The 23,371-nt window shown below is 40.0% G+C and overlaps 1 protein-coding gene across 1 annotated transcript in view; it reads right to left on the bottom strand.

Annotated features, from left to right (window-relative positions):
- Positions 1 to 248: 248 nt before the first annotated feature.
- LOC118618344 (mitochondrial import inner membrane translocase subunit Tim23-like) overlaps positions 249 to 23,371 on the bottom strand; it is a 52,002-nt gene continuing 28,879 nt past the window's right edge. The window contains 2 exon segments of the mRNA XM_036244616.1: positions 249 to 351; positions 353 to 930. Of these exon segments, the coding sequence (XP_036100509.1) occupies positions 249 to 351; positions 353 to 930 (681 nt within the window).

Genomic DNA, 23,371 nt, shown 5'->3' with positions numbered 1-23,371 from the left:
AGATCTTCAGAGAGAGCCATATTACTCAGCCACCGAAAGGTTTTGGCTTCAACTCACTGATGGCTGGAAGGAGAGCCAGTCTGGTCAACCATCTTTATCACAGCAAATCAGAATCTGCACAATTTTTCAAACTAATTTTAGGTATGAGAGAGAACTCCAGACTAACTCATAAATTGATCTGGATAACTACTAAAGTGTCCTCTATTCACAAGCTGGCAAAATCTTCAGAGTGACTGAGCAAGGAGCCTTCAGAGCAAGGAGCCTTCCATGTGCTCCCAGTTGCTGTATAGTGCACAGAGGCTGGTAAGTGTTAGTCCTGTTAGACCACCTCGTGCTACCCCTCGAAGACCACATGCCCGTCGTAGTTCCTGCTGCTACTGTATTGAGGTCATCTTCTGCACCTCGTGTTTTCTCAATGATGACACCAACTGCACTATAAAGCAAAGCCAGAGAACCTAGAGTATTATTAGCCCAAAGTGCCCCTTGCTTGGTCACCATGTTCAAAATCAGTACGTTTCTTGGTTTGGACCAGGCCATGTTCTGGGTTTCTTCCAATCCTAGCCGTAGACCGTTCATTGCCCCAAATGCAGCCGCCCCTGGCATACAACATCCTCCAATGGTAAAGAAGGCGAGTTCAAATCTGCCCCGGGTTTTATTAGCTCCAGTTGGTAAAATAAACTCATCTGTATCCTGCACGAGATACCGTGGACCTATATTTAAATAAGGAGACAGAGGATTCATACCTGTCAGCGGGACGCTGGCCAAATCCGCGTGCGAGTAACCAGCTCCACCGGCCAAAAAAGCCGGCCAACCCCCGCCTCCCCCCGTGGTTTTTTTGCCGCTTCCCCCACCGCCCTCCGTGGTCTTGCCGCAAACTGCTGGTCTGCTTCTCACCACCCCGTCAGGCCGCGATCGTGGGCCGTTCCTCCTCTATGAAGTCTTGAATAGGTCATTGAATCCTTCCGAACTTCAATTTTCATTATGTAAAGTAACCAAAATAGTGTCTGAATCTACTACTCCATGTGAGTATTAAATTTATCAAGTTAAATAAGTTTATCAAATTAAATCATATCATAGTATCAACGGTGATTTAATCCACCCTTTCACATTTTGCAAGATGGTGAATAGCCATTGCCAGAAGTAAAAGTAGATGAAACATAAATAAATTGGGTCACGTGGGCTCGAATTGGTGAGCATCACAAGAATAAACAGTCCTCTATGTTATATTGAGTGAAACATCATGATTAAGGGCAAACTAATGCACTATTTCATCAAGGCAGCATGTCCATACAATATAACATAAGGGCTTTTAGGGGAGATGCTCTGTATTTAAATGTGATGTGTGCTAATCATCATTTATTTATTTTTTATCATGTAAACTCTTAGACCACTGCTTTAACAAGAATTTCATGAACTAGTTTAAATGTATTCCTGATGTGTAATCAGTGTCTCTAGCAAACTCCAAGAATGCATTTCAGTGTATACATTCTTATTTGATACATCTAAATGAGACTTACCTGAATCTAATATCATCAAATCACTCAAGAGCTTAATTCTGGCTCTGTAATTGACTTCTATAAAATTATCCCTGTAGAGGCTGAAGAGACTAATAGAATATAAAACTGCAGGCTTGTCTTCCTCATACTTTCTCAAAATGTATTAGAGCAGAACAGATCTAGTTAGATATATGAAAAATACTCTAACTCATATGAGTATTATATGCCTTCTCTAAATGAATTTCATAGTCTGAGATAACAAAGTGTTCAATCATCTAGATCATGAATTGCATTAATATTTTACTTACTTTTCTTGAAGTCTTCTCATGATAGCTTGTTGGTGTTCGGCCCTGGTTTCTGAGAACAGATTATTAGTCTCAACTCTCTAGTGCTAATCATCTTTTCAGCTCTTCAGAGGTATGCACACAAGCTGGGGTTCCAGACCCATCATCATGAAGAAGCAAACTAAAAACAAGTACAAGTCAAAGAAACAAATTGACTCTCAGAGCTCTAGTTCTAAAGAAAAACTATATATCATTTTTCTCTTAAACATGACACTGATTTTTTTAGGAGTCCATCTGAAAATGATAGTCCAGATTGATTCCTCTGTGTCAGTGCTCCAACACCCCACCCTGGCAGTGGACAGTCAGATCAGACCAGAAAACTGCAATGGAAAGTTGAAGACAAGGAAGTGTCCTGCCCCCAACCACACATGGAAAAGTGAAGACAATATGACATCCTCAAAGAATTATGCAGAGCAAAGGGAAATGTTACAAAAGTGCCATCTACCATAGACAGACTTAGTGATATATGATTAAAAGAGGAAGAATACCCAGCATGTGTAAGCTTTAGAAAAATGATTAAAGAGATATGCACTGAAAAATTAAGTGACAATCCTTGCATGCTAGAAAGGGGTGTTGATTGATTATTTAAACTTTTTTCTTAGCTTTAAACTTAAACTTCTCGATAGCAAACGTTATTTTTTTTTTTGTAATAAGAAAAAAATGTAACAATCAAAGCCTGCACCATGATATTGCACAAAAAGATCTCTGTTTGGTGTATTCACACAGTCAAGTGATATGGTCATTTTTATGACAAAGGCAAGGACCAGATATGGTGGAGGAAGTTTCTGGATTTTAGGACTACCAGTCAGTATCATTTCATACTTTTAGAACATGATAATCTCTTAAAATCAGTATATGTTTGGTCTGGCTAGTATGGCTCAGTGGTTGAGCATCAACCCATGCACCAAGAGGTCACCAGTTCGATTCCTGGTCAGGACACATGCCCGAGTTTGGGCCTGATCCCCAGTGGGGAGCATGCAGGAGGTGGCCAATCAATGTTCTCTCTCATCTATGTTTCTCTCTCTCTCTCTCTCTCTCAAGTCAATAAAGGAAAAAAATTTTAAATCAGTATATGTTTGTCATTATTTACCATGAACATTGCCAAAATAATTTTTTGTTACATTTGGATAAATCTAGTGAGAGAATGAATTGCTACTTATCCTTACCCAGGACAACGCTTCCTTCATTCTTACAGGATGAAACTTTCATGGAGTTCATGGCCAAATGAAAAACATAAGGAAAATGTGTTGAGCTTTACGTGAACATAAGTTTATTTAATGTTTCGCTTTTCTTTATTTTTAAGAATGATGATAAAGTAGCTTCCTCCCCTACTCACACACAGATGGTCTATCTTCATTATTCATGAATTCCATATTTATAAATTTGCTTAAAATTGTTCCTTATGTTTTTCATAGCAAGACAATTATAGCAGGGGATTCAATACCCCGCTGATATCACTGAATAGATCCTCTAAACAAAAAATTTACAAGGAAATAGAGACTCTAAACAATGCACTAGAGCAAATGGGTTTAATAAATCTTTACAGAGAATTACACACCAAAACTGCAGAATTCACATTCTTCTCAAGTACACATGAAACATTCTCAAAGATAGACCACATGTTAGGACACAAACTAAGTCTCTACAAGTTCAAGAAGATCGAAATCATATCAAGCATCTTCTCAGATCACAATGGCATGAAACTAGAAATTAATTGCAACAAAAACATTCAAACACTTGGAGGCTAAATAGCATGCTATTAAACAATGAATGGGTTACCAAGAACAAGGAAGAAATAAAAAAAAAACTTCCTGGAAATCAATGAAAATAAACACACAGCAACAGAAAATCTATGGGACACAAATCTATGCAAAAGCAATCCTGAGAGGGAAGTTCATAGCACTACAGGCCTACCTCAAGAAACAAGAAACATTTCTAATGGACTATCTAACCCTACAACTAGAACTAGAAAGTAAACAAAAAGAAAAGGAAAGAAATAGTAAAGGTCAGAGTGTAAATAAACAACACAGAGACCAAAAACACAATTCAAAAGATCATTGAAACAAAGAGCTGGCTCTTTGAAAAGATAAAGATTGATGAACCTTTAGCCAGACTCACCAAGAAACAAAGAGAAAGGACTCAAAAAACAAAATCAGAAAAAAAAGAGGAGAAGTATCAACTGACATCACAGAAATACAAAGGATCGTTAAAAAATATTATGAACAATTATACATCAACAAATTGGACAATCTAGGTGAAATGGACAAATTTCTAGAAACACAAACTCTCCCAAAACTGAACCCGGAAGAGATAGAAAACTTCAACAGACCAATAACAATTAAAGGTATTGAAGATATAATCAAGAAACTCCCAGCAAACAAAAGCCCAGACCCAGACAGCTTCATGGGGGAGTTTTACCAAACATTCAGACAATATCTAAACCGATTCTCCTCAAACTACTCCAAAATCCAAGAAGAAAGAAGACTTCCAGACTCGTTTTATGAGACCAGCATAATTTTAATTCCAAAACCAGATAAAGACACATGATCTCCCTTATGAACATAATGAATAAAGCAAACTGATGAACAGAATGGACCCAGAGACATGGATGTGGGGTAGAGACTGACAAACTTCAGGAGAGGGGCTTGGCGGGAGGGAAGAGATAGACCATAGAACTTATGTGCATGTATGTGTAACAAATGGACATAGACGACTATCTTGGGGGGTGGGGAGCAGGATCGGGAAAAGGGTATCAATGGGGGAAAAAGGAGAACCATCTGTTACAAAAATAAATTAATGAATAAATAAATAAAATATTATGACTTACAAAAAATTTAAAAAAATAACATGATGTTAATTCTCACAAATTTCTGTTTTAAATGTCCCATCGATAAAAATTTTATTCTGTAATCAACTCCCCTTCAGTCACTCAAACATTATTGAATGTCTTTCATTTGCTACTAGGTTTTGTTAAGGGAACAATGAAGGAGAAGTCAGTGACAGTACCTGTTCTTTTGAAATACATATTTTAGGGGAAGATGCAGACCATCCCCCCAAAATATAAGTAACTATATGAACAATATGACTTGATATGGCAATTTATGTCATAGAAGGTACAAAAAAGGGAGTAAAATCAAGATTAAAAATGGGGGAACTTAACTGTAGGTAGCTTGGCAAGAGCTGGTGTTTGTGTGGAGGTAGTTTTTAAGACTGAGGCCTGAAAGGATGGAGGGAATGAGCAACATGGCAAGTGGGGAGAAGAACATTCCAGAGAAGAGATCTTATGCTGAGACCATAAGGTGGGAATAGACTTCGCATATTCAAAGAACTTAATGATGACTGATGTGACTTCAAGATGGTGAGATAGGAACAAAGAATTTGTGGAGACATAAACAGTGGCCGTAGGATGCAGAAACTATAGGCTCTGGTACACAGTGTGGCTTTTAATTTCATTGTATAGGAAGCTACAGGAGGATTTTAAGCAGTGTTGACATGATTCCATTTGCATTTTAAGGCCACTTTTGCTGCTGGTGGAGAATAGTTTGGAGAGGAGCAATCGTTGAAATGAGGAGACCCAGTAACAAAGGTGAAACAAAGAGACCAAAACCAAAAAATCTATTGGTGATAAAATCACCAGAACTTGGTGATAAATTAAAAGCAGGGTAAGGCCCTGGCCAGTGTGGCTCAGTGGTTAGAGCATCAGCCTGCGGTCCTGAGAGACCCGGGTTCAGCTCCCGCTAAGGGCATGTACCTTGGTTGCAGTTTGTCCCCGGCCCTGGTCGGTCGTGTGGGTGGCAGCCACTCGATGTGTCCCTTTCACATCGATGTTTCTCTCTCTCTCTATCTCTCTCTCTCTCTCTCTCTCTCTCTCTCTCTCTCTCTCCCTCCTACTCTACCTGAACAAAAAAATTGTCCTCGGGTGAGGATAAAAAGAAAAAAAAAAGCAGGGTAAGGACCCTGGTTCATTTTTCTCAGTGGTTAGAGCTTCGCCCCATGGGCCCAAGAGTTGCAGGTTTGATTCAGGTCAAGGGCATGTATCTCAGTTGCAGTTCAATCCCCGGCCCTGGTTGGGGTTGCACGGGAGGCAGCCAGTGTGTCTCTCTCACATCGATGTTTCTCTCTCTCTCCTTTCTCCCACTCTCTGAAAATCAATGGAAAAATATCCTTGGGTGAGGATTAAAAAAAAAAAAAAAAGGAAAGCAGGGTGAGGAAAAGTGAGTATTCAAGGACAGCCCTAGGATTTTGGGCTTGCATAACTGGATAAATAGTGATATCATTAACTGAGATGGGGAAATATTGGCAGGTAATTCTATTAACCTCAGTTTCCTTATCTATAAAATAGGAATAATAATGTTTATAGGGTTTTTCAGAAGATTAAATAAAGTATATCATGTAAAATACCATAATACATGAAGTACTACGTGAATATTAGATATTATTATTAGACATGGAATAGAAATAGGTGCTATTTTGTGCTTCCAACAGTATTTCTCAAGTAGTTAAATATCTATGAGGATTTGTTATTATAGGGAATAATGGTGAGTTTAGGGTGAAATTATAATGCTTTTTTGACCAATGTTATTGAAATTTTAGCTTGATCCAATAATCCTGCCTTCCAAATTAAAGTTGATTGAACTTTAATTTGAAGTCTCCAAATTAAAATAACTTCTAGAATGTGGACCCCATAACCCAATATACTTTAGACTGGACAATGAAGACAGCCTTTTGCTATACGAAGCAAGCCTGTACAAGCTTCTAAACAAAGCTGAATTATCACTTATCCTGTGACATCTTCCCCCTAAAGTAGAGTTTGCATCTAAGTTTGGTTTGTGTGGATAGGAGCCATCCTCAATCTCTTGGAAAATTCCACCCACTGTAATGAAGCACAGTCAAGGTCTTGGACTCCCTGTAGGGGTAGCAAAAGGCCTGGAGTAAGGTGTTTGAGAAAGGCAGAGTTCCTGAGTTCCCTTCAGAGGTCAAACTTACATGCAAATTAAAACGACAATGAGGTACCACCTCACACCTGCCAGAACTGCTACCATCAATAAATCAACAAACAGCAAGTACCAGTGAGGGCGTGGAGAAACGGGAAGCTTAGTACACTGCTGCTGGAAATGCAGACTGGTGCAGCCGCTATGGAAAACAGTATGGGGTTTCCTAAAAAAAAAAAAAAAAAATTAAAAATGGAACTGCCATTCGACCCAGCAATCCCATTTCCAGGAATTTATCCTAAGAATCCTGAAACACCAAACAGAAAGAATATATGCACCTCTATGTTTATAGCAGTGTTATTTATAATAGTTAAGATCTGGAAACAGCTCAAGTGCCTATCAGTAGATGAGTGGATAAAAAATCTGTGGTACATTTATACAATGGAATACTGTGTGGCTGTAAAAAGAAGAATCTCTTACCCTTTGCGACAGCATGGATGGACCTAGAGGTTATTATGCAAAGTGAAATAAGCCAGTCAAAGAAAGACAAATATCATATAATCTCACTTTTATGAGGAATCTAGTGGACAAAATAAACTGATGAACAAAATAGGACATGAAAGCATGGAACAGGCTGACAGACCTCAGAGGGGAGAGGTTCAGGGGACAGGAAGAGATTAACCAAAGCCTGGCTGGTGTGGCTCAGGGTTGAACATTGACCCATGCACCAGGAGGTTGCCGGTTCAATTCCTGGTCAGGGCACATGCCCAGGCTGTGGGCCTGATCCCCCATGGGGGGCGTGCAGGAGGCGACCAATCAGTGCTCTCTCATCAATGTTTCTATCTCTCTCTCCCTCTCCCTTCCTCTCTCTCTAAAATTAATAAAGAAAAATTATTTTTAAAAAAATATAAAGAGATTAACCAAAGAACATATATGCATATGAATAGCCCATGGGCACAGCCCATGCCATGAAGGCCTTGATGGGGTGAAGTGAGGGTAGATAGGAGCAAAGCGGGGAAAATGGGGGACATCTGTAATACTATCAACAATTTTTAAAAAATCAACAATCCAGTCTTTAATTTCTAAGTATTCTCTGGTGGCTGTTTCTTAGCAGAATGTTCTCATTATGGAAGTAATATCCTGCTTAATTCATTTAGAAATATAAATCAATACAAAAAGAGTTACACTTTAAATCGATTTAGGATATTCTTTTTTCTCATGGTTCAAGCTAAAATGGATTAACTTGACTCTCTGACCAATTTAGTGCAGATTCTAATATTATAATGAAGTAATATGTTATACTTATTAAATTAACCACAGTAAAGACTACCTCTCTTAGAGAAGAACATAAAGAAGTGTAAGGCCTGTGAGTTTGACCCTTTCAGGGAATGCTGCCATGGCTGAGCAAGCCCGGTGGCTGCAGGTGTGCACATCTGTTTAACAAACATTCAGTGAGCGCCTGTTCATCAGACCCATCACATAGCAATCATACAGCTTTCAGTCTTCAGCCCTGCCGGTTTGGCTCAGTGGTTAGAGTGTCAGCCTGTGGACCAGAGAGGCCCAGGTTCGTGTCCTGCTAAGGGCACATACCTTGGTTGCAGTTTGTCCCTGGCCCTAGTTGGAGTCGTGTGGGTGGCAATCACTCGATGTGTCTCTCTCACACAGATATTCCTTTCTTTCTCTCTCGTTCTCGCTCTCGCTCTATCTGAAGATAAATGCAAAAATGTCCTCAGGTGAGAATAAAAAAAAACAACTTTCAGTCTTCATAGTTTACATCAGCGATTTTTAACCTTTTTCATCTCGTGGCACACATAAACTAATTACTAAAATTCTTCAGCACACCAAAAAATACATTTCTTGCCGATTCAACAAAAAACATAGGTATTATTTCGATTCATCACACTGGGCAGCTATTGTTGTGTTGGCTGCTGTCATGTTTTTATTTGACAACCTAGGAAAAAGAGGTCAGTGCCCCCAACTAAGTATTCAAGTATTGCATGTTTTAAAAATTCTTGCAGCACACCAGTTGAAATTTGCTCGTTTATATCATAAAGAAAACTGAACAATATTACTCTATTCTGGTAAAGGTGGGTGTGTTATATTTTCAAAAAATCAATCATGTTCAGTTTCATCAAATATAGCTAAATCTCTAAAATTTTGAGAAAAGAACAGGTAATCTTTCCTGTTTGTTGTTGTTGTTGTTGTTTTTTGTATTTATCTAATCTCATCAACCCAAAATGCTTATTAGCCACTCAGGGTATAGCTCTTAAATAAATAATTAATTGTTTGCTGCTTGGGTCTGCATGGCATGTCAGTCCCCAGCAAGGAGGTCACTTTTTACTGTAGAGGCACGCTCTTTATAATTTATTCATTAGATTTCTGAAGTGCTTGTGTTTTAAGGTTAGTTACATAATAGAAAGAATCTTTTTTAATTGGCTACTTATCATATAGAGACCCCACCAAAAAAATACACAAAGGTTCACATACATGCACATCTATCCATACTAAGTTGAATTGCATCTTGTCACTCCAGGATGATAGCTAGTGAAAGACAACACCTGCAAACATGGTGTAAACAGCAGTTGGGGAAGCCGGAAGACGCAGGTCTCTCCTACACGCGAGCTGATTTCAGCTGCTTCTGACTGCGTCGTGTGAGTTAGTTAACTCAATGCTCACAACACTGCTTAACTACCGGAAAGAACCAGTTATCAATCATGTGTAGATACATGCAGAGAAAACAATATATGTGAACATATATTATAGCTACAGGAAATTCTTACTCTAAGAACCAATTAATGCAGTCAGTGAGACCTCTGCTATTTTAATGAGTTTAGTTCATAGTCATTTGAACTTAAAACACATAGTAATAGCAATGATTGTTATGGTTACCATGGCATGAGTGTATCATAAACTGGAACTCACTCCAGATGCCATCTACTAGAGTGAAAAATTCAGTAGAACATAGATTTATTGTAGATTTCCTTAGATCACAGATATATTCATTATAACAAACTAATTTGTCCCAAGAGGCTGAGAAACAGTCATCTCATTATTTAAGAATTAGTATATATTACACTGGATATGTTTATGAGAACACAATGTATGAGTTAAAGAATTTAAACATAATGAAATATAATCCTTAAAATTTTTGTGAAAAATAATTGAATCTTTCTCTGCTATTTCCTGAAACATTCTAATTGCTTCAGGTCACACATTCAAACACCACTTATCTATATACAATACAACATCAAAAGTTCTGAACTGATTTTGTGAATATCAACAAATGGGTCTTTTTTTATATTCTGGCAACCCAGCCTCATACCCTAGACCTTGAAGATGTTTCTATTTCTCAGCCCTCTTGTATGACAATGCTATTTTTGATTCCCTTGTAATTTCACAAGTTCATTGTCCAGCTGTCTCGAAGTTCTGAATCAGCATTTTTCTCATGGTAGAACAGGCAATATCTAGTCATTTTACCCACCCACCCCCAAAAGAACAAAACAGAACATCAGTGTTATAAATTACATTAAAATGTGATCTTTAGAATATAAAATAGCCAAGAATACAATTTCTACCCAATTAGTTAGCAGGGAATACATTCTAATGACCACATTTACAGAGGATGCCAGCAATCCCTAGAAAAGAAACTGCATGCTAATTCAGTAGGTGACTGAAAATACCAGAATAACAAAGTTCCCTTTAAGTGCACTGAAAATAAACAAAACCATCAAAATATGTTTAGCAATCCAACAAAGCCTATCTTTTTTGTAATGAACTATATAATTATTTTAAAAGGCTAATGTTGGTAAAGATAAAACAGAAACCTAACTAAAATCTTTATGGTGTTGAAATCTAGTTAAGTTTTGTTAAAACAATATTGCAGTGGAGAGCAAGCAGAAAAACAAAAGAATACAATTTTCTACCTCCCAGGAAGAAAACACAGAATGTGCTGACAGTGGGTAAGGAGGTGTTTTGCTTGGGTGAGATAAAAAAGCAACAGACAACCATAATTAAGACAACCAGCTATCATTCCAATTGTTGAGTAGCAATTCCATCTAGTCTAATAAAACAAGTAATGATAATGGAAAAGCATTTTGAAATGGGTCATCCATCTCCCATGCTGTAATAAAATTCATGGTATTTATTTTAAAAGGCAGATCTGAGGCATTTATTTTCAGACAGAGGAAAATTTTCTTAGAATGTGCTCATTTAATAGTTTCATCTCATAAAAAACTTTAAAAATTAAACAAGCAACCAGGTAAGCTAGTTAGCTGACCATCTACATGCTTATTTCGACATTTGTATAGAAATAACATCACTTGCCTGCCTAACAAAGTGGCCTTCTTTGATTTGGACCCCTGTGAGTGATGGCGACAATGTGTGAGTGAAGTGTGTCATAAATACCTTTTTAAATATATAGTTCTATTTAAAAGTGCATTTATCACCCTGGCCAGTTTGACTCAGCAGTTAGAGGGTCAGCCTGTGGTCCAGAGAGACCCGGGTTCGGTTCCCGCTAAGGGCACATACCTCAGTTGCACTTTGTCCCCGGACCTGGTTGGTCGTGTGGGTGGCAGCCACTCGATGTGTCCCTTTCATGTAGATGTCTCTCTCTCTCTCTCTCTCTCTCTCTCTCCCTCTCCCTCTCCCTCTCCCTCTCCCTCTCCCTCTCCCTCTCCCTCCCTCCCATTCTATCTGAACAAAAAAATGGAAAAATGTCCTCGGGTGAGGATATAAAAAAAAAAAAGTGCATTTATCATTAGATCAGCAATCTGTTGGCTCAACTGAGAGTTACTCTTGTGTATAATGTGATTTAGAATGTTAGATATTTTCATATAGACTTGCAATAAGAATGGGTACATCAGAAAAGATGGGATACTCTTACTGTCTTCCAACAAACATAAGATGTGAAGAAAAATGCCATCTGTGATCATTTAGGCCTACTCATATGACAGTTTGAAAAAGATCACCCTGCAAATTCAAATCTAACTTTCTTACCCTTCCACTGAAATCCTTTCTTAAAGTGGAAGGGTTTTCACTAAGAGGATAAGAGGTAGGATGGTCTTCATTATTAAGAGATCAAGAAGAGGGTTATGGGCTAGAGGAGAGGAAAAGACTACTAGAGGCTGGGTGTTATAGACTTTTTGGGTGTTCACATGTAAAAAGCTCTGAGGAGCCTCCTGTGTGTAAAAAAATTGAGGAATGGAGGAAGGGAAGTTGAAAAGTACTCATTGCACCATTGCCAGTTTGTCTCAGTGGTTGAGCGTCAGCCTGTGGACCAGAGAGTCCCCGGTTTGGTTCCCGCTAAGGGCACGTACCACACACACAAAAAAAGAAAAGTACTCATTGAGCTTTTTGCATTGTATCTTTCTAAGTTGCCAGTAAGAAATGAAATGCTTTTAAAATTACTTTTGGCTGACTTTGCCTGGTTTTGCTCAGTGGTTAGAGCACTGGCCCGCAGACCAAAGAGTCACGGGTTTGATTCCAGTCAAGGGCAAGTGCCTCAGTTGTGGTTTGGTCCTGTCCCTGGTTGGGGTCGTGCAGGAGGCAACCAATTGATGTTTTTCTCTCTCCCTCTCTTCCTCCCACTCTATTGGAAGATGAGTGGGAAAATATATCCTCAGGTGAGGATTAAAATAAATAAATAAAATTACCTTTTACTGTTCAATTGAGCCTCTTCAAACATAACTCCATCCAGAACTGAGACTCCTCGAGAATTCATTTGGGTATTTGATGTTATGGGGCCATCAACAGGAGCTTTTGATCTAGAACTGCTTCCAAAAAAAAAAAAAAGTTTGTATGCCCTTTGATTTGTCTGATAAAGTCATATAGAGAAAATGCTAACATTAAAAAAAAAATCATTGACACCGTCACATAAACAGCAGAAAGAAATAAGTTTGAAATATTACCCTTTCTTTTAAGGAATGATTCAATGATATGAGTAAAGAATATATTATAGTATTTTCTGTAATATTCTTTTAAAGTATTAATAAGGTATATAATTCTTTGATTTAAGTCTCTCAAAGCTACATTTAATCAAATATGCAAGAGCATCTTCAAGATTCAGAGAACTACATGTTCAGGTTTGTTTTTACCATTGTTTAGGAATGGCCATGCATGCATGGTTTCATGACGTTAATGTCTTTACATTTTAAAGTCAGAAACAATATATGTACTCCCATGTTTTTTTTGTTTTTTTTTGTTTTTTTTTTTATTAATTAATTTTTGTTACAGATGTTTCTCCTTTTTCCCCCACTGATTCTCCCCTCCCTCTCCCTCCCACCCTGTCCCCAGTTTGTTTTCCATGTTCACTGTTCATGCATACATGCATATAAGTTCTGTGGTTTATCTCTCCCCCACCACCCCTCTTCTGGGGATTGTCAGTCTGTACCCCACTTCCACGTCTCTGGGACTACCCCATTCCTCAGACTGTTATGTTCATTATATTCCACAAATAAGTGAGATCATATGATACTTGTCCTTCTCTGTTTGGCTTGCCTCACTCAGGATGATACTCTCCAGGTCCCTCCATGTAGTCTCAAAGGACAAGAGATCTTTCTTACAGCTGCGTAGTACTCCATTGTGTATATGTACCACTGCTTTTTTATCCACTCGTCTACTGATGGACACTTGGGCTGTTTCCAGATCTAAGCTATTGTAAATAGTGCTGCTACAAACATGGGGGTACATATATTCTTTCTGATTGGTGTTTCAGGCTTCTTAGGGTATATTCCTAGAAGTGGGATCACTGGGTCAAATGGCAGTTCAATTTTTAATTTTTTGAGGTAACACCATATTGTTTTCCATAGTGGCTGCACCAGTCTGCATTCCCACCAGCAGTGTACTAGAGTCCCCTTTTCTCCACACCCTCGCCAACACTTGTTGTTTGATGATTTGTTGATGGCGGCCATTCTGACAGGTGTGAGGTGATACCTCATTGTTGTTTTAATTTGCATCTGTCTGATGATTAGTGATGATGAGCATTTCTTCATATGTCGCTTAGCCATTTGTATGTCCTGTTTGGAAAGGTGTCTATTTAGTTCCTCTGCCCATTTTTTAATGGTGTACCCCCATGTTTGTAGCAGCACTATTTACAAAAGCTAAGATCTGGAAACAGCCCCAGTGTCCATCAATAGACGAATGGATAAAAAAGCTGTGGTACATATACACAATGGAGTACTACGCAGCTGTAAGAAAGAAAGATCTCTTATCCTTTGAGACTACATGGAGGGACCTGGAAAGTATTATCCTAAGCGAAACAAGCCAAACAGAGAAAGACAAGTATCATATGATCTCACTTATTTGTGGAATATAATGAACATAACAGTCTGAGGAATGGGGTAGTCCCAAAGACGTGGAAGTGGGGTACAGACTGACAATGCCCAGAAGAGGGGGTGGTGGGGGAGAGATAAACCACTGAACTTCTATGCATGTATGCATGAACAATGGACATGGACAACAATCTGTCGACAGGGCAGGGAGGGAGGGGGAGGGGGGAATCAGTGGGGGGGGAGAAACATCTGTAACAAAAATTAATTAATAAAAATAAATAAATATCAAAAAAATAATATCAGTTTTTAAAGGGGGGTCATTTTCTGTCAACAAAAAAAAAAAGACTGGTAGGAGTGGCACAGGTTGGGAAGAGCTGATACCACATCCATGTGGGGCAGATATAAATCAGGATACCTCTGCTGTGAAGGTCCTCCCTGAGGATTGAGGAGTCCCTGTCCCACATCAGGCTTCCCACTCAGGATTCCAGTGCCAGGAAGAGAAGATCCCATAACTTCTGGCTGTAAAAATCAGTGGGAACTGAGGCTGACGGAGGCTGAGGCTGCTAGAGCCCAGGCAGATCCTTTTAAAGGGCCCACACACAGACTTACTCGGACTCATTCCTTCTGGGCCTCAGCAATGGGGAGGCAGCTTGAAAGGCACTTGAGACATACCAACAAATAATGAGTTGTTTGGCATTGGGGCAAGAGCTGGAGGGGCAGCTTTCTCCCAGGCAGACGTACTGGTGGAGGCCTTTGTTCCTTTGGTGAGCCCTTACCCCATGGGGCAGGCAAACAGGCACCATATCTAGGACGCCAGTACCTGGTTCACACTGTTTGCCCCACCCGGTGATTCCCTAATGCACTGCCCCACCCAACATTCAGGCCCACCCAAGCTGTTTCCAGTGGCTTTACCATAGGATTGACCTATCTTGGCTCATGCTTCAGATTTTCCTAAAAACCTCTCAAACAAGCAGCATCTGGCCTCAGCGAGCCCCATATTTCTTGCTAAGTGGCCTCAGGTGCAGCATTAGCAGCATTGACCTTGGTTTACAGCTTGGCCTCACCTGGGTACCTCCAAGCCCAGCACAAGAAGCAGTCATTTGCAGATCGCTTTGTAACTTATGCCTAGTAGCCCCAGGTAGAACACAGGCAGTGCCTGACCTTGGCCTGCACCTCCAGGGAGACCCCCAGAACCAGCACACCCAGTGGACAGCTTCAGACTAAATAAAAAACCACCACCCAACCACCTTCACAAATGACATTCTCAAGGGGTGGACTGAGGGGGTACCAGAGCCCTGCTGAAGTAAGTCTTGTTCTGTGTGTTGGGCCCCTGCACAGCTGATTCTCCAAGGTGGTCAGAAGTCAGTGGTCAGTGGGCACAGCCAGTCCTTGCAGCTGATCAGCCTGAGTAAATCTCTCCCATTGATATGCAAACAGCAATCAAGACTCAATTACAACAGAAGGGTATACAGTCCACATGGGGGTTGTACCTCAAGTGCCCAGCTGGGGTGATCAGGGAGGCTGTGCCACAGGACTCTATAGGACACCTACTATAATAGGCCACCCTACCAAGCCTAGGAGACATAGAAACTCTACCTAATACATAGGAACAAACACGGAAGCAGCCAAAATGAGGAGACAAAGAAACATGTCCCAAGCAGCACTATTTACAATAGCTAAGATCTGGAAACAGCCCAAGTGTCCACCAGTAGACGAATGGATCAAAAAGCTGTGGTACATATACACAATGGAGTACTATGCAGCGGTAAGAAAAAAAGATCTCTTATCCTTTGAGACGACATGGAGGGACCTGGAAAGTATTATCCTAAGTGAAAGAAGCCAAGCAGAAAAAGACAAATACCACATGATCTCACTTATATACGGAATATAATGAACATAACAGTCTGAGGAATACAGTAGACCCAGACACATGGAAGTAGGGCACAGACTGACATCCCTCAGAAGAGGGGATGGGGGGTGGGGGGGTGGGAAGAGATAAACCACAGAACTTATATGCATGTATGCATGACCAATGGACATGGACAACTAAGCCGGGGACAGGGGGGAGGGGGGGTGGGGTGGGGGGTGCCAATGGGGTAAAAAGGTAAAATATCTGTAACAAAAAAATAAATAAATAAATTAAAAAAATTAAAAAGGAAAAAAAAAAAAGAAACATGTCCCAAATGAAAGAACAGAACAAAACTCCAGGAAACAAACTAAATGAAATGAAGATAAGCAACCTAACAGATGCAGAATTCAAAACACTGGTTATAAAGATGCTCAAGGAACTTAGTGAGGACCTTAAGAGGATAATAAAGGACCAGTCAAAATGAAGGATGCACTAACTGAAATAAAGAACAATTTACAGAGTGACAACAGTAGAGTAGGTGAAGCCTAGAATCAAACCATCAATTTGGAATATAAGAAAACAAAAAACACCCAATCAGAACAGCAAAAAGAAAAAAAGAATTAAAAAAAAAAAATGAAGATAGTGTAAGGAGCCTCTAGGACAACTTCAAGCATACCAATATTCATGTCATGAGGGTGCCAGAGGAGAAGACAGAGAGCAAGAAATTGAAAACCTATTTGAAAAAATAATGACAGAAAACTTCTCTAACTTGGTAAAGGAAACAGATATACAAGTCCAGGAAGCACAGAGTTCTAAATAAGATGAACTCAAAAAGGCCCACACCAAGACACATCTTTTTATTATTATTATTATTTTTATCCTCACCTGAGGACATTTTTTCCATTTTTTGTTCAGATAGAGTGAGAGAGAGAGAGATGAAGAGAGAGAGAGAAAAACATCTATGTGAAAGAGACACATCAACTGGTTGCCACCCGCACGACCCATCCAGGGCTGGCGACAAACTGCAACCGAGGTATGCACCCTTAGCAGGAACGAAACCCGGGTCTCTCTGGACCGCAGGCCGACACTCTAACCTCTGAGCCAAACTGGCCAGGGCCCAAAACACATCTTAATTAAAATGCAAAAGGTTGAAGACAAAAAGAGAATTTTAAAAGCAGCACAAGAAAAGCAATTAGTTACCTTCAAGGGAACTCCCATAAGACTGTCAGATGATTTCTCCAAAGAAACTTTGCAGGCCAGACAGGAGTGGCAAGAAATATTCAGAGTGATGAAAAGCAAGGACCTACAACCAAGATTACTCTATCCTGCAAAGCTGTCATTTAGAATCGATGGCCATAAAAAGAGTTTCCCAGACAAGGAAAAGCTAAAGGAGTTCATCACCACCAAACCATTATTATATAAAATGAAGGGTTTTCTTAAAGAAGATTGAAAATATGAACAATAAAATGGTAGTAAATATACATCTATCAACAATTGAATCTAGAAACAAAATGAACAAGCAGAACAGAAATAGACTCATAGATACAGAGAAATTTTTGATGGTTGCCAGAGGAGAGGGGAGTTGGGAGAAGGGGCAAAAAAGATGAAGGGATTAAGAAGTACAAATTAGTTGATAGACTGACAAATCTCAGAGGGAAGGAAGTGGCAGGAAGAGATAAACCAAAGAACTTATCTGCATATATGCATAGCCAGTGGACACAGACAATAGTGTGGGGAAGGCAGGAGGGAGGTGGGAGTGGGAAGAAGGGGGGCCGTCAGTGGAAGAATAAAGGAGGAATATCTGTAACATGTTCAACAATAAAGATAAATTTAAAAACAAACACACACACACACACACACAAGAAAATGCTATCTGGGAGAAAAACATTGCAGGCAGAAGAAACAGCAAATGCAGCATAGAGAATATAGTCAACAATACTGTAATAACTATGTATGGTGTCAGCTACTAGACTTATCAGGGTTAACAGTTCGTGAGGTACATAATGTCTGATCAATATGTTTTACCCCTGAGACGAATATAATATTGTATGTCAACTGTAATTTAAAAATAAATTTTAAGAAAACAGCAAATACAATGGCTTTGAGGCAGGAGTCTACAGGTTCAAAAAGCAGCTAAAAAGGTCAGTGTTGCCCACATGGATTGAGCAGGGGAAAAAGTAGGAAATTAATTAGGTCATATAGGTAATGTGGGGGTATGAGGCATGCAAATTATTTAAGGCTTAGTAGGTCATTGTAAGTTTCCTTCTTACCTTGAGGGTTTTGAGCAGAGGAGTGACATATCTTAAAAGGATTCTTGCTGCTGTGTTCAGAACACACTGAAGGGAAGAAAGTAAAGAAATAGGAAAACTATTAGGATGCATTTAAAATAAGCCAGATGAGAGATGAGAGCAGTGGTAACAGCAGGAAAGAGAGTGTGGAAAATAATTTGTTTCTGAATATATTCTGAAGGTAGAATCAACAGAATTTGATGGCAGATTGTTTGTGAGGCTTCTAAGAAAAGAATAATCAAGGATGAGACCAAAACACTCAGCCCGAAGAACAGGAAGAGTGGAGTTGCCATTGACTGAGATGGAAAGACTATGAGAGAAGCAGATTTGGGGGCCAGGGAAGGAGAAAGGGCAGGAGGAGGGGAATAGAGCCAGAATTTGGAGCTAGATTGTACTGATTCCAAAGCTTGTATTCTTAACTACAATAAATCAGTATACCAGTTTTTATTTATTAGATACATATAATGTTGCCAGGGCTGTGGCTTACATAATTTGCCTTATTAAATACTTTCAAGAAGCCAATGATGATGAAAATAACAATATAGAAAATGACAACAGGAAAATAACAATAAAGCAAACACATAATCCTTACAGTGTGTCCTGAACTGTTATGTGCGCCCCCCCCCCAACACACACACACACACACACACACACACACACATTCCTCACAACAATCACAGGGGTAGATAGTTCCCAAGTCTGTTGTATTGTCATCCAGGGAGAAATGTGGGCGAGAGGACTTGTCACCTCCTAGAGTTCACATAGCAAATACTAGCCTATTAATCTTTGTCCCTTCCACAGCACTTTGGTCAATGGATTATAGAGAACAGCACCACTCAACTTTTGGTAGAAAAAGGGCCAGGAATAATAATAGAATCAGTGATAGTGGCCTATTTCTGGGAACTGTGCTTATGAACTCTAAAGTAGTGTGTGTGTGTGTGTGTGTGTGTGTGTGTGAGAGAGAGAGAGAGAGAGAGAGAGAGAGAATGTGTGGGTTTGTGTGTATGTGTTTAGTTTTACTGTATAATTTAATTTGCTTGGGCTGCCAAAAAAGTTCCACAGACTGAGTGGCTTAAGCAACAGATATTTATTTCTCACAATTCTGGAGGCTAGAAGTATCAGTGTCAGCAGGGTTGGTTTCTTCTGAGGCCTCTCTGCTTGGCTTGTAGATGACCACCTTGTCCCTGTGTCTTCATGTGTTCCTTCCATCTGTGTGTGTCTGTGTCCTAATCTCTTCTTATAAGGACCCTGGTCATATTAGATTAGGGCCTACTCTAGTGACCTTATTTCAACTTAATTTTCTTTTTAAAGGCCCTCTCTCCAATACAGTCACATTTTAAGATGCTGGGGGTTAGGGCTTTATCATGTGAATTCCAGGGCAGCAGTCATTTATCTGACTTCAACATATGAATTCAGCTCATAAATGTTACTTTAGCATTTTACTTAGAATTCCCTGAATGCAGAAGTTGGCAAATCTTTTTTCCACTGAACATTAATGATAAACTCTAAAGTTATGTCAACTGTGTGAGGAATACACAGAGCCAGCTGAGTGATGGCACCTGGCTCTCTAACTCTAATACCTTTCCTTCTCCACATGCGCTGTGTGTATCAGACATGGGAAGAGAGACCGCAGGTAGAGACAGCACCTGGTTCACTCTTGGGTACTGCAATAGAGTAATGAGGAAAGTTTATCCAGAAGATAACCAATTTGTTCCATCAGTAAGTCAGGGAAGTTTTTACCATCTACCCTCTACTACATGATGAAAGAAAAAATATGTTTTTTGAAGCTCTGAATTTTAAAGCTAAGACTAATTTATGTTGACAGATATATATGAATATTGAGCTTTTATGTGTTTAAATTGTTTCATAGATTTTTTTTATTTTTTTATCCTCACCCAAGGACATTTTTCCATTTTTTGCACAGATAGAGTAGGAGGGAGAGAGAGAGAGAGAGAGAAACATCGATGTGAAAGGGACACATCGAGTGGCTGCCACCTGCACAACCAACCAGCACCGGGGACAAACTGCAACCAAGGTACATGCCCTTAGCAGGAACCGAACCCAGGTCTCTCTGGACCGCAGGCCAATGCTCTAACCGCTGAGCCAAACCGGCCAGGGCTGTTTCATAGATTTTTTTAAGTTGAATTGGATGCTTCAATTTTGTCAATAGGAAAGATATTGAGAGTTATTAAAAATGTCTACTGATGTGATATTTGTCTTTCTCTGCTTGGCTTGTTTCGCTTAGGATAATACTCTCCAGGTCCCTCCATGTAGTCTCAAAGGATAAGAGATCTTTCTTTCTTACAGCTGCATAGACAAATGCATTTTTATCCATTTGTCTACTGATGGACACTTGGGTTGTTTCCAGATCTTAGCTATTGTAAATAGTGCTGCTACAAACATGGGGGTACATATATTCTTTCTGATTGGTGTTTCAGGCTTCTTAGGGTATATTCCTAGAAGTGGGATTGCTGGCTAAAATGGCAGTTCAATTTTCAATTTTTTGAGATAGCACCATATTGTTTTCCATAGTGGCTGCAACAGTCTGCATTTCCACCAGCAGTGTACTAGAGTCCCCTTTTCTCCACACCCTCGGCAACACTTGTTGTTTGATGATTTATTGATGGCAGCCATTCTGACAGGTGTGATGTTTTAATTTGCATCTCTCTGATGATTAGTGATGTTGAGCATTTCTTCATATGTCTCTTAGCCATTTGTATGTCCTGTTTGGAGAGGGACCTGGAGAGTATTATCCTAAGTGAAACAAGCCGAGTAGAGAAAGACAAACATCACATGATCTCACTTATTTGTGGAATATAATGAACATAACAGTCTGAGGAATGGGGTAGTTCCAGAGACATGGAAGTGGGGCACAGACTGACAGTCCCCAGAAGAGGGGATGAGGGGGAGAGAAAAACCACAGAACTTATATGCATGTATGCATGAACAATGGACATGGACAACAAAGCTGGGGACAGGGCAGGGAGGGGAGGGGAGGGGGGTATCAGTTGGGGAAAAAGGAGAAACATCTGTAACAAAAATAAATTCATTAATTAAATTTAAAAATAAATAAATAAAATAACGTGAAAAGAAAATGTCTACTGATGGAAAGGTACAGCAGATTTTTATTTAAAATTCATGTATCAATATATTCCACCAAGATTGTAAAGCAGTCTATCCTTAAAGTACAAAACTTATCAAACCCACCAAGAAATAATGTAGGTTCTTATCATAAATTAAATGAGTACACTTTTAACTACAGATGAAACAGGCATTGTCTATTTTCCAGGAACTCTATAGAAATAAACTTACAGAAGTTCACTAAAACAATAATGTGAAATAGACTTGCAAATGATTTCAGAATTTCTTTAATGTTCAGCAGTTACTGGTGACAGTAATCCTGAATATAGAACTATTGGGTCAAACCAAATATTGAAAGAATAATAAATATATAAGGAGATGCATTTTCCACACTGTTGAAAGAAGCACAGAAGGGCAGAAGCAATACAAAATTGTTAAGATTCTTAAATTCCACTCTGAACAGTAGGCATCAGGGAGAAGCGATCTTGTGATTTACAAGACTCAGTATCCAATTCTACATTCACAACCTAAAGTTTAATAGATTAGAGGTGCCTTCTTTTTTTTCAAAGTTTTTAGCTGATTCTTTTTGGGGACCTAGTCCTAGATCACTCACTTCCCCAAGGCCTCATAGAGAAGGCCTTGAACACCAAGTATCTTCTAGCTGTCACCTCATCACACAGACCTAGAAGAAAGGCAGATCTTTGCAATTCAGAATAAGAACTAAGATGAAGATAGTTTGGCAAGAGCACGACCTTCTGAGGCTTTTGTTAGTGGAATTCAATGCTTTGATTTGAACTACAAATGGCAAGATTCAAGTTCTGGGACGTGTTAGATTTTTCTACTCCAAGATAAGAATAATCACAATAACTACTTATATTTTCACAGTGCTTTATAAATTAAGAGCTTTTTACATTTGTTATTTCCTTTAATCAAACTTTTTTTTTTTTAATCCTCACCCGAGGACATTTTTCCATTTTTTTGTTCAGATAGAGTGGGAGGGAGAGAGAGGAAGAGAGAGAGAGAAACGTCGATGTGAAAGGGACACATCGAGTGGCTGCCACCCATGTGACCAACCAGAGCCAGGGACAAACTGCAACCAAGGTACGTGCCCTCAGCGGGAACTGAACCCGGGTCTCTCTGGACCGCAGGCCGAGAGAGAGAGAGCTCAGTGGCTCTAACCACTGAGCAAAACTGGCCAGGGCCTTTAATCAAACTTTTACAATGTAGAGAATAAAGGTCCCAGAATTAAGATTTTAAAGGCCTTTATTCATGTGTCTGAGCCTTGGTTTCCTCACCTATGCTGGAGATAACCACACAAACTCTATTTACTCAGGGGACTGTTATGGATGTCAAAAGATACAGTGTCAATATGAAAACCACTTCAATTCCATTGTTAGGTATTACTGTTCTAATAGATTCTATTTAACCACAACCTATGAATTAATCATCTATCATACAGCAAGCAGGAAGATGGCTGTGGGCAGGACCGGAGGGAGGGTGAGTGTGTGAGAGAGTGAGCAAGTGTGTGAGAGAGTGTAGTGGACGTGAAGGTGGATGACCAAACCCTTGCGGTGCAGAGACGTGGAACAGAAGGTTTCTGTGCTGTGGACGGGAGCAGGCAGCTACCTGGATAAGTGGCCCTTCAGGGAGCTTCTCCCTGCACCGAGGGGAGGTCCCACCATTTTGGAAGATACTGGGTCTTCCCTGGGAGGAGGCAGTGGGAACAGCTAGGGCCCAGCAACCTGGGAGATCCTCTGCGTAGCTTCTATTCACTCCGCCTCCATTTTCACATCCTCTACACCTATCTTGTGTGCAGCTGGGTGGCACAGGCTTCTCTGGTGCCCCGCATCCTGCAGGTCCTGCGGGCGGGCAGCGGGATCTCACCAGTCTCTCTCAGGCTCTGGCTTCCCACTGCTCTTGTGGCTACTGGACAGCACAGGCCTCTGTGGAGCCCCAGGTCCTGCCGCTGGTGGCTGGGGAGTGCTGCTGCCCCGTGGGGCTCAACTCCTGATCAGCTTTTGCTTCAGTTTTTGGGGATGAGTCTCAGCTGCTGGTCTGTGCTTCTGTTGCCTGGGGATGGATGTCTGCTCCCCAGCCTCTGTTGCTGGGGGTAT

The sequence above is a fragment of the Molossus molossus genome, unplaced genomic scaffold, assembly GCF_014108415.1.
Source record: "Molossus molossus isolate mMolMol1 unplaced genomic scaffold, mMolMol1.p scaffold_m16_p_1, whole genome shotgun sequence".
Classification (NCBI taxonomy): Eukaryota; Metazoa; Chordata; class Mammalia; order Chiroptera; family Molossidae; genus Molossus; species Molossus molossus.
The sequence above is the reverse complement of the archived record's forward strand: the minus strand, read 5'-3'. Positions and strand labels throughout refer to the sequence as shown.